The sequence below is a fragment of the Notolepis coatsorum genome (genome assembly GCF_963971535.1).
Source record: "Notolepis coatsorum genome assembly, chromosome: 17".
In the NCBI taxonomy this organism is placed as follows: domain Eukaryota; kingdom Metazoa; phylum Chordata; class Actinopteri; order Aulopiformes; family Paralepididae; genus Notolepis; species Notolepis coatsorum.
Genome location: NC_140181.1, coordinates 15,435,173 through 15,448,728, shown reverse-complemented (window position 1 = coordinate 15,448,728; position 13,556 = coordinate 15,435,173). Strand labels below are relative to the sequence as shown.

Genomic DNA, 13,556 nt, shown 5'->3' with positions numbered 1-13,556 from the left:
CTGGCCATCACCCTCCTCTGCTCCCTGCCCCGCCACACATACACCCTCCTGGCCATCACCCTCCTCTGCTGCTCCCTGCCCCACCACACATACACCCTCCTGGCCATCACCCTCCTCTGCTCCCTGCCCCACCACACATACACCCTCCTGGCCACCATCACCCTCCTCTGCTCCCTGCCCCACCACACATACACCCTCCTGGCCATCACCCTCCTCTGCTCCCTGCCCCACCACACATACACCCTCCTGGCCATCACCCTCCTCTGCTCCCTGCCCCACCACACATACACCCTCCTGGCCATCACCCTCCTCTGCTCCCTGCCCTACCACACATACACCCTCCTGGATGTTTACATCGGGGCGACAGTGGTTCAGGAGGTAGAGTGCTCGCACACCACAGGGGCGACAGTGGTCGAGCGTGTCGAAGTGTCCTTGAGCGAGACACTTAACCCCCTAACTGCTCCCGATGAGCAGGTCGGCACCTTGCATGTGGTCGCCTCCGCCGTCGGTGTGTGAGTGAGTGAGTGAGTGGGTGAATGTGAGGCATCCGTTGTAAAGCGCTTTATGAATGCAGTCCATATCATAGCAGGTGACTGAATGGATGGAAGATGTTGTGGGCAGAGGACAACATGGCAAAGGACTACTGTAAATATGGCTTACTGCTGGAGTTAACTATCTTTATAGGATCCAGATAGAACTATCTTAGTAACAGAATCCACCTACACAAAACAGTACTGTGTTAATGCAAAAACATAATAGTAAGAGATCCTGAACAGTTTTTCTATAAAAAGGGTTTATTTGAATTGGCTTTATACAAGACACTTGGAGCAGAAATCCAGAACACAATAACAACATCTAACTCGTGAACGAGTCTCCTAACAAGTCTCCAAAAGGACTCAAAACTGTGACGCCATTAAAATGACACTTTGCTGCTCCAACCACAACCAATAGGAGGCTGACTTTGCGGACACCGTGACAGGACTCTGCGTTTTCCCAGAATATGGGTAAAGGTTCCGTTCCAGTACTTCCGACACGGCTACAAAAATATAACATGATCATGGTTGTAAAAGCACAAACGAACAGCCAGCCTCACCGTCGGTGGACTATAGCTCCAAGACGTGTTGCCCGATGTCATCATCACGGTATCCCCCCCTCTCTGGATTCTCATGTTCACACACAGAAATCTTAAGGTCTCAGGGATAACAGGTGCAAACGGAAGGGTGGGGTTTTCTCATTTAACATCACAGGCTGAGGGATCGGATGACATCTCAGCACAGGCTCGAGGGAAGTCCTTTTTTCAGCAGAGTGGAGAGGAAGCTGCCTAGATCTTCATCCTGACGAAAGAAATGAAACAGAAAGCAAAGACAAGCTGGATCAGACCAACATGCTCTCATACCACCACAGTGATGGAACAGTTGGGACCCCTGGCTACTAAGTTTACGTGTATTTATTTATTTATTTATTTATTTATTACCCAGGGACAATGCACATCAATCAACACTTCAATGTAAATGTGCATACATGTATAGTACATAGTATATGTATTGTAATGTAATTAATTTGTGTATATTATTAATCTATTTTGATTTAAAAACTGGGCTGCCATTATTGTTAGTATTATATCGGTAATAGTCCTGTGATTTATAGTGGATATCTACTGTTAATGTTTGTGTGTAATGTCAAAAATAAAAATAAAAAAACATTTGTTCAAAAAAAAATGTAAATGTGCCAGAGTTAGCTAATGAGCTCGTTTTCAACCAGAGTCCCTACCTAACACGCATGTCTCCTGGTGTGGGAGGGAACCAGAGTCCCTGTCTAACATCATGCATGTCTTCTGGTGTGGGAGGAAACCGGAGTCCCTGTCTAACATGTCTTCTGGTGTGGGAGGAAACCAGAGTCCCTGTCTAACATGTCTCCTGGTGTGGGAGGGAACCAGAGTCCCTGTCTAACATGTCTCCTGGTGTGGGAGGAAACCAGAGTCCCTGTCTAACATGTCTCCTGGTGTGGGAGGAAACCAGAGTCCCTGTCTAACATGTCTCCTGGTGTGGGAGGAAACCAGAGTCCCTGTCTAACATGTCTCCTGGTGTGGGAGGAAACCAGAGTCCCTGTCTAACATGTCTTCTGGTGTGGGAGGAAACCAGAGTCCCTGTCTAACATGTCTCCTGGTGTGGGAGGAAACCAGAGTCCCTGTCTAACATGTCTCCTGGTGTGGGAGGAAACCAGAGTCCCTGCCTAACATCATGCATGTCTCCTGGTGTGGGAGGAAACCAGAGTCCCTGCCTAACATGTCTCCTGGTGTGGGAGGAAACCAGAGTCCCTGTCTAACATGTCTCCTGATGTGGGAGGAAACCAGAGTCCCTGTCTAACATGCATGTCTCCTGATGTGGGAGGAAACCAGAGTCCCTGTCTAACATGTCTCCTGGTGTGGGAGGAAACCAGAGTCCCTGCCTAACATGTCTCCTGGTGTGGGAGGAAACCAGAGTCCCTGTCTAACATCATGCATGTCTTCTGGTGTGGGAGGAAACCAGAGTCCCTGTCTAACATGCATGTCTCCTGGTGTGGAGGAAACCAGAGTCCCTGTCTAACATCATGCATGTCTTCTGGTGTGGGAGGAAACCAGAGTCCCTGTCTAACATGCATGTCTCCTGGTGTGGGAGGAAACCAGAGTCCCTGTCTAACATGTCTCCTGGTGTGGGAGGAAACCAGAGTCCCTGTCTAACATCATGCATGTCTTTTGGTGTGGGAGGAAACCAGAGTCCCTGTCTAACATGTCTCCTGGTGTGGGAGGAAACCAGAGTCCCTGTCTAACATGTCTCCTGGTGTGGGAGGAAACCAGAGTCCCTGTCTAACATGTCTCCTGGTGTGGGAGGAAACCAGAGTCCCTGTCTAACATGTCTCCTGGTGTGGGAGGGAACCAGAGTCCCTGTCTAACATGTCTCCTGGTGTGGGAGGAAACCAGAGTCCCTGTCTAACATGTCTCCTGGTGTGGGAGGGAACCAGAGTCCCTGCCTAACATGCATGTCTTCTGGTGTGGGAGGAAACCAGAGTCCCTGTCTAACATGTCTCCTGGTGTGGGAGGAAACCAGAGTCCCTGTCTAACATGTCTCCTGGTGTGGGAGGAAACCAGAGTCCCTGTCTAACATGTCTCCTGGTGTGGGAGGAAACCAGAGTCCCTGTCTAACATGTCTCCTGGTGTGGGAGGAAACCAGAGTCCCTGTCTAACATGTCTCCTGGTGTGGGAGGGAACCAGAGTCCCTGCCTAACATCATGCATGTCTTCTGGTGTGGGAGGGAACCGGAGTCCCCGGAGGAAACCCACGTGAACACGGGGAGAGAACATGCAAACTCCACACAGAAAGCCCCCCCACCGGGGTTCAAACCCAGGACCTTCCTGCCGTGAGGCAGCGTTGCTGATCACTGTGTTGTTTTTGTTAGTTAGTGATCGTCAACATTTACACCACACGGCTTAGGCTGTTTCACACAGTGTCTCATATACAGCGCAGAGAGTTCCTGTTAAACCACAGAGCCTCCGAGGTGGTGGGCTGCTTCATATTGAGCTAAAGGTCACAGAACAAAGGTTCTCCCGCTTCATATTGAGCTAAAGGTCACAGAACAAAGGTTCTCCCGCTTCATATTGAGCTAAAGGTCAACAGAACAAAGGTTCTCCCGCTTCATATTGAGCTAAAGGTCACAGAACAAAGGTTCTCCCGCTTCATATTGAGCTAAAGGTCAACAGAACAAAGGTTCTCCCGCTTCATATTGAGCTAAAGGTCACAGAACAAAGGTTCTCCCGCTTCATATTGAGCTAAAGGTCATAAAACAAAGGTTCTCCCGCTTCATATTGAGCTAAAGGTCACAGAACAAAGGTTCTCCCGCTTCATATTGAGCTAAAGGTCAACAGAACAAAGGTTCTCCTGCTTCATATTGAGCTAAAGGTTAACAGAACAAAGGTTCTCCCGCTTCATATTGAGCTAAAGGTCACAGAACAAAGGTTCTCCCGCTTCATATTGAGCTAAAGGTCAACGGAACAAAGGTTCTCCCGCTTCATATTGAGCTAAAGGTCACAGAACAAAGGTTCTCCCGCTTCATATTGAGCTAAAGGTCAACAGAACAAAGGTTCCCCTGCTTCATAGAGCTAAAGGTCAACAGAACAAAGGTTCTCCCGCTTCATATTGAGCTAAAGGTCACAGAACAAAGGTTCTCCCGCTTCATATTGAGCTAAAGGTCACAGAACAAAGGTTCTCCCACTTCATATTGAGCTAAAGGTCACAGAACAAAGGTTCTCCCGTTTCATATTGAGCTAAAGGTCAACAGAACAAAGGTTCTCCCGCTTCATATTGAGCTAAAGGTCACAGAACAAAGGTTCTCCCGCTTCATATTGAGCTAAAGGTCACAAAACAAAGGTTCTCCCGCTTCATATTGAGCTAAAGGTCAACAGAACAAAGGTTCTCCCGCTTTATATTGAGCTAAAGGTCAACAGAACAAAGGTTCCCCTGCTTCATATTGAGCTAAATGTCAACAGAACAAAGGTTCTCCTGCTTCATATTGAGCTAAAGGTTAACAGAACAAAGGTTCTCCCGCTTCATATTGAGCTAAAGGTCAACAGAACAAAGGTTCTCCTGCTTCATATTGAGCTAAAGGTCAACAGAACAAAGGTTCTCCCGCTTCATATTGAGCTAAAGGTCACAGAACAAAGGTTCTCCCGCTTCATATTGAGCTAAAGGTCAACAGAACAAAGGTTCTCCTGCTTCATATTGAGCTAAAGGTCACAGAACAAAGGTTCTCCCGCTTCATATTGAGCTAAAGGTCAACAGAACAAAGGTTCTCCCGCTTCATATTGAGCTAAAGGTCAACAGAACAAAGGTTCTCCTGCTTCATATTGAGCTAAAGGTTAACAGAACAAAGGTTCTCCCGCTTCATATTGAGCTAAAGGTCAACGGAACAAAGGTTCTCCTGCTTCATATTGAGCTAAAGGTCAACAGAACAAAGGTTCTCCTGCTTCATATTGAGCTAAAGGTCACAGAACAAAGGTTCTCCTGCTTCATATTGAGCTAAAGGTCAACAGAACAAAGGTTCTCCCGCTTCATATTGAGCTAAAGGTCAACAGAACAAAGGTTCTCCCGCTTCATATTGAGCTAAAGGTCAACGGAACAAAGGTTCCCCTGCTTCATATTGAGCTAAAGGTTAACAGAACAAAGGTTCTCCTGCTTCATATTGAGCTAAATGTCACAGAACAAAGGTTCTCCCGCTTCATATTGAGCTAAAGGTCAACAGAACAAAGGTTCTCCCGCTTCCGGAGGTATCACTGCAGGGAATTGAACCTGCGTCTCTGTGGTGGTAGACGGGTGCTTAGACCTCTACACCACCCAGCCACACCAACCTGGAATCTTTTACGGTCCGTTAAGATCCTATAATTGCCAAATAAAGATTTAGCTTTAAAAGATCCCATGAAATAAAAAAAATTCCAATACAATTCAATAGTGAACCCCGTCTCTACCCCACATTTATACAAATTGTAAATGCGCACTTCAGGATGTCAGGACTTCCCCTAAACAATGGTATATGGACCACCGCAACGCTTCCAGTACTTTGAGATCATGGGAGAGAGCAGGGGAGGGGGGAAGGGAGCGTGGGGGGGATCAAATTAATTAATGTTGATGAGAGCCTTGACGTAAGTGGTTGTAGCTACGGCTGAGCTACTCCCCAGAAACTCCCTGGGCAATCTGTGCATGCGCTGGTTGGGGAGTAGGTGCGGATAAGTGACTATAGCTCAACCGAGAAAGTGCTGATCGACTTGGGGTTGATCTCTCCGTGTTCAGGAGACTCAGGCGTATAAAGAAAGTCTATTGGGATCGTGTCTCCAGCACCCCCACAGCCGTAGCTACAACCACTTACGTCAAGGCTCTCATCAACATTAATTAATTTGATCCCCCCCTCCCCCTCACAAGCTCCATGTAACACGGAAGTGCAGTGGTCTACGAGAGCACCAGGCCACTATGACAACACACCAGCGCCACCATGTGGTTAAAAATTGTATTTGAGGGGAGCTCCAGTAGCTCACCACGTATCTCGGCGCTATTTCTGCGTCGGGAGGAGCCGTGCTGCGTCACGGTTCTGGTTGACTCCGAGTTCGATTCCCGGACCCGCCGTCATTTGCCGAATGTCTTCCCCTGTTCTCCCTCCCGTTTCACTCTACAACTGTCGTCATGCTTGACCAGAAAAGCGATAAACGCTAAAAAAAAATAAAGTAAAAAAAAAAAAAAAAAATTTTATTTGAAATACAAAATTTAAAGATAGAAATGACCAATGAGCCCATGTCACACCCTGTCTTCTTTTTGATATTATCATTTTTTCTTTATCGTTTCTATCTGTAGTATTGTGAATTTTGTATGCATATTTTGTACCTGTATGTTTGTAAATCAAAAATGAAAATAAAAAATTAAGTTTAAATTCTTTTTATTTTTTTTATTTGTTGCAGTGAAAGCTTGGGACCAGCTTATAAACATCATTGTCTAATGAAACACAAAGGTTAGAGGCCAGAGGTCGGCCTAATGGTGCTGGTGGGAGATGGGTGCTTAGACAGGAGGACCTTGGCTGCTATGAAAGGGTGGCAGAGTAGAAGAGGACCTTGGCATTTCATATTCATCATGAAGCAGAGAAGATCCACTGCTCAGCCTGATGACATTGGAAACGTTTTCGGTTCATGTTAACCCTTTCACTGCCGCACTACCAAAGCGGTTAACCCTTTCACTGCGACAACACACCGAAGGTTAACCCTGTCACTGCCACACAACAGCCGCGACCGTCGGTTGTGTGATAGTAAAGGGTTAACCTTCTGTCGTGTGGCAGTGAAAGGGTTCATAAACGTGCGTTATCGGAAGAATACCGGTGTGCCGCGTTGGTCGTGTTTGTATCTAAAGGAGCTTTCATTCAAAACAACACAACGCAGAGACCTATCCTAAGGTATTATCCTAACAGTAATAATAAAAATAATAATTAATTACATTTATATAGCGCTTTTCTAGACACTCAAAAGCGCTCCCCACAATGTAGGGTGGAAATTGCCTCCTGCACCACCACTGTGTAGCACCAACCTTGGGCTACGCAGGCTCAATGGCTGCCTTACACTGGCACCGCAGGCACACATCACACTACACAATGGCTGAACGGCTCAGGAGACAGGGATTGATATCAACCAATTAAGGGGGAGGGATGATTAGGTGGCCTTGATGTCAGAAACCTGATTAGGAATTTGACCAGGAACGTCAGGGAACCCGCTACTCTTTGCGATAGGCGTCCTGGGTTCTTTAACGACCGAGATTCAGTCAGGACCTTGGTTTTTAGCGTCTCATCTGAAGGACAGCAATCGCAGCTATACGGTGTCCCTATCACCGTAACAGGGGCATGGTTACTGACTAGTCCAGAGAACATAGTGCCCCCTTCTGGACAACAACACCACTTTACGACAACGGCCTTGACCGGGGCTCGAATCGGTGATCTTCCGATCATGAGCTCTACTCATGTAGCCCCGCTGCCGGACAGCGTATAGTAAGTATACTATAGTATAAAGTTGACGAAAGCTAACAAGGGGTTGTTTAAATCTCAGTACCTGGTAACTCCAGGAGAGCAGTAGGACCTTAGTGTTGGGGTCCTCGGCTGAAGAGGACACCTTGATGACGATGGACTCCACCATCACTGTGCCGTCGGGCAGGTGCTGGAGCGTGTAACCTTTCAACACACTGAGACACAAACAAGATCATTATATGATAGGAGATTAAAGGTGCTATAGATAACAGAGTAATATATATATTTTTTTTAAACGAAAGGTGCAGAATAAGTATTGCTTTCCCCGCCAAAAGAATATTTGATTTAGCATTTTTTTTAAATGTGCAGGTCCAAAATCCTCTCTGCCGAGATATGGCAGCCTAGACCGTGCTGCATCACAGGGTTAAGGCTGAAAACCAACAGGATATACGACTTAAAAGGAAGCCCCCCCCCCTCTTCAGGTGTGTGTAGATTCTGTGAAGCCCCCCCCCTCACCTCTTCAGGTGCGTGTAGATTCTGTGAAGCCCCCGCCTCACCTCTTCAGGTGCGTGTGGATTCTGTGAAGCCCCCCCCCCCCCCTCTCACCTCTTCAGGTGCGTGTAGATTCTGTGAAGCCCCCCCCCCCCCCCCTCTCACCTCTTCAGGTGCGTGTAGATCCTGTGAAGCCCCCCCCCTCCCCCCCTCTCACCTCTTCAGGTGTGTGTAGATCCTGTGAAGCCCCCCCCCCCCCCCTCTCACCTCTTCAGGTGCGTGTAGATCCTGTGAAGCCCCCCCCCCCCCCCCTCTCACCTCTTCAGGTGCGTGTAGATTCTGTGCAGCCCCCCCCCCCCCCCTCTCACCTCTTCAGGTGCGTGTAGATTCTGTGCAGCCCCCCCCCCTCTCACCTCTTCAGGTGTGTGTAGATTCTGTGAAGCCCCCCCCCCCCCCCTCTCACCTCTTCAGGTGCGTGTGGATTCTGTGAAGCCCCCCCCCCCCCCCCTCACCTCTTCAGGTGTGTGTAGATTCTGTGAAGCCCCCCCCCCTCTCACCTCTTCAGGTGTGTGTAGATCCTGTGAAGCCCCCCCCCCCCCCCCCCTCTCACCTCTTCAGGTGCGTGTAGATCCTGTGAAGCCCCCCCCCCCCCCCCTCTCACCTCTTCAGGTGCGTGTAGATTCTGTGCAGCCCCCCCCCCCCCCTCTCACCTCTTCAGGTGCGTGTAGATCCTGTGAAGCCCCCCCCCCCCCCCCCTCTCACCTCTTCAGGTGCGTGTAGATTCTGTGCAGCCCCCCCCCCCCCCTCTCACCTCTTCAGGTGCGTGTAGATTCTGTGAAGCCCCCCCCCCTCACCTCTTGAGGTGCGTGTGGATTCTGTGAAGCCCCCCCCCCTCTCACCTCTTCAGGTGCGTGTAGATCCTGTGCAGCCCCCCCCCCCCCCCCCCTCACCTCTTCAGGTGCGTGTAGATCCTGTGCAGCCACCCCCCCCCCCCCCCCCCCTCACCTCTTCAGGTGCGTGTAGATCCTGTGCAGCCCCCCCCCCCCCCCCCCCCTCTTCAGGTGCGTGTAGATCCTGTGAAGCCCCCCCCCCCCTCCCCCCTCTCACCTCTTCAGGTGCGTGTAGATCCTGTGCAGCCCCCCCCCCCCCCCCCCCTCTTCAGGTGCGTGTAGATCCTGTGAAGCCCCCCCCCCCCTCCCCCCTCTCACCTCTTCAGGTGCGTGTAGATCCTGTGAAGCCCCCCCCCCTCCCCCCTCTCACCTCTTCAGGTGCGTGTAGATCCTGTGAAGCCCCCCCCCCTCCCCCCTCTCACCTCTTCAGGTGCGTGTAGATCCGGGGAACCCCCCCCCCCCCCTCCCTCTCACCTCTTCAGGTGCGTGTAGATCCTGTGCAGCCCCCCCCCCCCCCCCTCTCACCTCTTCAGGTGCGTGTAGATCCTGTGCAGGGTGTCGGCGTCACTGTGGGGGTCCTGGAGCTGCACGCGGCAGGTGAAGCGTAGCTGGTGTTCGTTGAGGCCCAGCTCCTTCAGCGCCTGCTCCGGGGACACCAGCCTCAGGGTCTGTTCAGGGGGAGGGGTCCCACGTTAATAACCCTTTCACTGCCACGCGACAGCCCGCCGGTTAACCCTTTCACTGTGACAATACAGAAGGTTAGCCCTTTACTATCACACAACCGACGGGCCGGCGATGCACGATCATGATGGAGCATCGCCCGTCGGTTGTGTGATAGTAAAGGGCTGACCTTCTGTCGTGTGGCTGTGAAAGGGTTAATAACCAAGCTCCTTCAGGGCCTGCTCAGGAGACACGTTATCTCTACCGTATGAAACACCATAATATAATATAAAAGTATGATGTAGTAGTAAGATGTGATTAACAATTTTTTATGTTTTTCTTTTGTTCTATTTTTTCAATTTAAGTTACCCTTTTAGATTTTTGGGGGAATGTGAATGAATGCAACCAGTCATTGTATCTTCAATGTTGAAAATAAAAAAAAATTATTTCCTTTATGCTTTCAGTTTTCTTTTATTTCTTATTATTTTAATTGTATCGCTAATTCAATTCTGTATTTGTATGCGTTTTATGATTTGCGTGCGAGGACCCTAAAATGGGGAATCCTAATAAAACATCAACATAACATAAACATAACATTGAGAGACAGTAAACAAGGCTGTACTGCCGTCTTATAGTAATATTCACACTTATAGTAATATTCAACAAGCGCCATTTTCTGTGCCCAAGTAAGAGAAAGAAAATCCAACAATTAAGATAAGATATGATAAGGTAAGATATTCCTTTATTGTGCCCTTGGGGAAATTCGGGAGTCATAGTAGCATGGGGAGGGGGGAGGGGAGGTACATGTATGGGCAGGGTAATAGTAGAAAGACAAATATAGGCAATACAATTGTATCTGAATATAAAAATATGAGAAGAATAAACAAAGTGTAAACAAAGGTGCAGATGAGGGTCTGTATGCCCTATCGGTTATATTATAAGTTTCTCTCAATAAATATAGGCAATAAAGAATTTACATTACAATTACTTACATTGTCTTTCATAATCAGGGTCCCGTGCATGGTGCGGGGTCTCTTGGGGTCCGGCAGAGTCCCTGTCATGTGAAATATCAAAACAAATAGGATGTAGTCAAAATAAGGAAGCCTGAAGATAACGTCTGAAGATGAAGTCTGACCAAAGTGACGGGTTCTTCTGACGATTGTGCACTAGGTAATTTAAGCTACACTCCCCGACATGGAATCAATCCGGCAGTCATCCCTACAAAGACTAGCCAACATCTGTGTTAATGTTTAACGTGTCAGGTGCACCGATACACGATACCGGTATGGTATCTGTCAAATACCAGGCTAAAGTACTCATATTCTGTATCGATTAATGTCACAAATACCACAAACAGAGTACTAAATATACATTACGTCAATTTTACCAAGTTATAGCTCCGGGTGACTTTTCAAAAGAAACGGTCTTCATGATAAGTTGTTAAGAGGACATATTCCACATTGAAGGTATCTTCATTTTTTTAAGAGCAGTGTTTGATCTATGGACGTCTATGGGAAAATGGCCTTTGTGGGCCAGAGGGGATTAGGCTGCATTCTAGGGTTTAGCCAGCAGGGAGAGCAGCTTGCTGCATGGACACTGGTCGCTGGACAGATTGAATAATAAAGAGAAACATACCACCGAGAGACATCTCTCTCTTCAGCAGGTTGAGAGACATGTCCACCGGGACGCTGGGCCTCGTGGTAATAGACACCGTCTCCCCGTTGGCCGGCATGAAGCAGTTTATACCTGGTGGACACAGACACACAGAGACACAGACAGACACAAACAGAGACACAGACAGAGACACAGACATAAACAGAGACACAGACAGAGACACAAACGGACACAAACAGAGACACAGACACAAACAGAGACACAGACAGAGACACAGACAGAGACACAAACAGAGACACAGACAGAGACACAAACAGAGACACAGACAGACACAAACAGAGACACAGACAGAGACACAGACAGAGACACAAACGGACACAAACAGAGACACAGACAGAGACACAGACAGACACAAACAGAGACACAAACAAAGACACAAACAAGACAGACACAGACACAAACACAAACAGAGACACAAACAAAGACACAAACAAGACAGACACAGACACAAACACAGGCGTTGATAAGACAGAGGTTAGAAAGGCCGATCATCTCAGTAAATAACCAAGTTTTCTTCCTACTGAACTACAACACTATACATGTTAACGTCTGTCTGACTGATGAAGTGAAGAAGACCTCCGTCTTCGTCAGCCTGCAAACTGGAAATTACATTAGATTAGATTCTAATGTATTGTCATCATACAGCACAAGTACAGTACAACATAAAGAAGTTTGGCATCCAACCAGAGTGCAAATGTAACAGTAAAGTGCATACAATGTACAGGTGATTAAACTGGGTAAAAGATATATAAATTCATTGGTACTACTGAGTAATAATAGTGCTAATCAGATGTATGATTAATAGTATTAATAATACCTGTGATACAGGTATAAAGACACTATGGTAGTAAGTCATACATATACCAGTAGTGTAACTAGTAAGAGTAGGTAAGGGATATGTACAGTAAACTGTGGACTGAACTGTAGTGTACTGACTGAACTGTAGTTTACTGACTGAACTGGGGTTTACTGACTGAACTGGGGTTTACTGACTGAACTGGGGTTTACTGACTGAACTGGGGTTTACTGACTGAACTGGGGTTTACTGACTGAACTGGGGTTTACTGACTGTTACTGACTGAACTGTAGTTTACTGACTGAACTGTAGTTTACTGACTGAACTGGGGTTTACTGACTGAACTGGGGTTTACTGACTGAACTGGGGTTTACTGACTGAACTGGGGTTTACTGACTGTTACTGACTGAACTGTAGTTTACTGACTGAACTGTAGTTTACTGACTGAACTGGGGTTTACTGACTGAACTGTAGTTTACTGACTGAACTGTAGTTTACTGACTGAACTGGGGTTTACTGACTGAACTGGGGTTTACTGACTGAACTGGGGTTTACTGACTGTTACTGACTGAACTGTAGTTTACTGACTGAACTGTAGTTTACTGACTGAACTGGGGTTTACTGACTGAACTGTAGTTTACTGACTGAACTGTAGTTTACTGACTGAACTGGGGTTTACTGACTGAACTGGGGTTTACTGACTGAACTGGGGTTTACTGACTGTTACTGACTGAACTGTAGTTTACTGACTGCACTGTAGTTTACTGACTGCACTGTAGTTTACTGACTGAACTGGGGTTTACTGACTGAACTGTAGTTTACTGACTGAACTGGGGTTTACTGACTGAACTGGGGTTTACTGACTGAACTGGGGTTTACTGACTGAACTGTAGTTTACTGACTGAACTGGGGTTTACTGACTGAACTGGGGTTTACTGACTGAACTGGGGTTTACTGACTGAACTGTAGTTTACTGACTGTTACTGACTGAACTGTAGTTTACTGACTGAACTGGGGTTTACTGACTGAACTGTAGTTTACTGACTGAACTGGGGTTTACTGACTGAACTGGGGTTTACTGACTGAACTGTAGTTTACTGACTGAACTGGGGTTTACTGACTGAACTGGGGTTTACTGACTGAACTGGGGTTTACTGACTGAACTGGGGTTTACTGACTGTTACTGACTGAACTGTAGTTTACTGACTGAACTGTAGTTTACTGACTGTTACTGACTGAACTGTAGTTTACTGACTGAACTGTAGTTTACTGACTGTTACTGACTGAACGGTGGTTTACTGACTGAACGGTGGTTTACTCACTGAACTGTAGTTTACTGACTGTTACTGACTGAACGGTGGTTTACTGACTGAACTGTAGTTTACTGACTGTTACTGACTGAACGGTGGTTTACTGACTGAACTGTAGTTTACCGACTGTTACTGACTGAACGGTGCTTTACTCACTGAACTGTAGTTTACTGACTGAACTGTAGTTTACTGACTGAACGGTGGTTTACTG

At 47.4% G+C, this 13,556-nt stretch overlaps 1 protein-coding gene across 1 annotated transcript in view; it reads right to left on the bottom strand.

The window, feature by feature from the left end:
- Positions 1 to 798: 798 nt before the first annotated feature.
- Positions 799 to 13,556, bottom strand: part of ints11 (integrator complex subunit 11) — a 45,339-nt gene continuing 32,581 nt past the window's right edge. The window contains exons 13-17 of the mRNA XM_084332904.1: positions 11,201 to 11,311; positions 10,558 to 10,619; positions 9,431 to 9,573; positions 7,609 to 7,738; positions 799 to 1,334 (exon numbers count right to left, since the gene is read on the bottom strand). Coding sequence (XP_084189030.1) covers positions 1,269 to 1,334; positions 7,609 to 7,738; positions 9,431 to 9,573; positions 10,558 to 10,619; positions 11,201 to 11,311 — 512 coding nt within the window. The 3' untranslated portion in view covers positions 799 to 1,268. The remainder of the gene's footprint in view (positions 1,335 to 7,608; positions 7,739 to 9,430; positions 9,574 to 10,557; positions 10,620 to 11,200; positions 11,312 to 13,556) is intronic.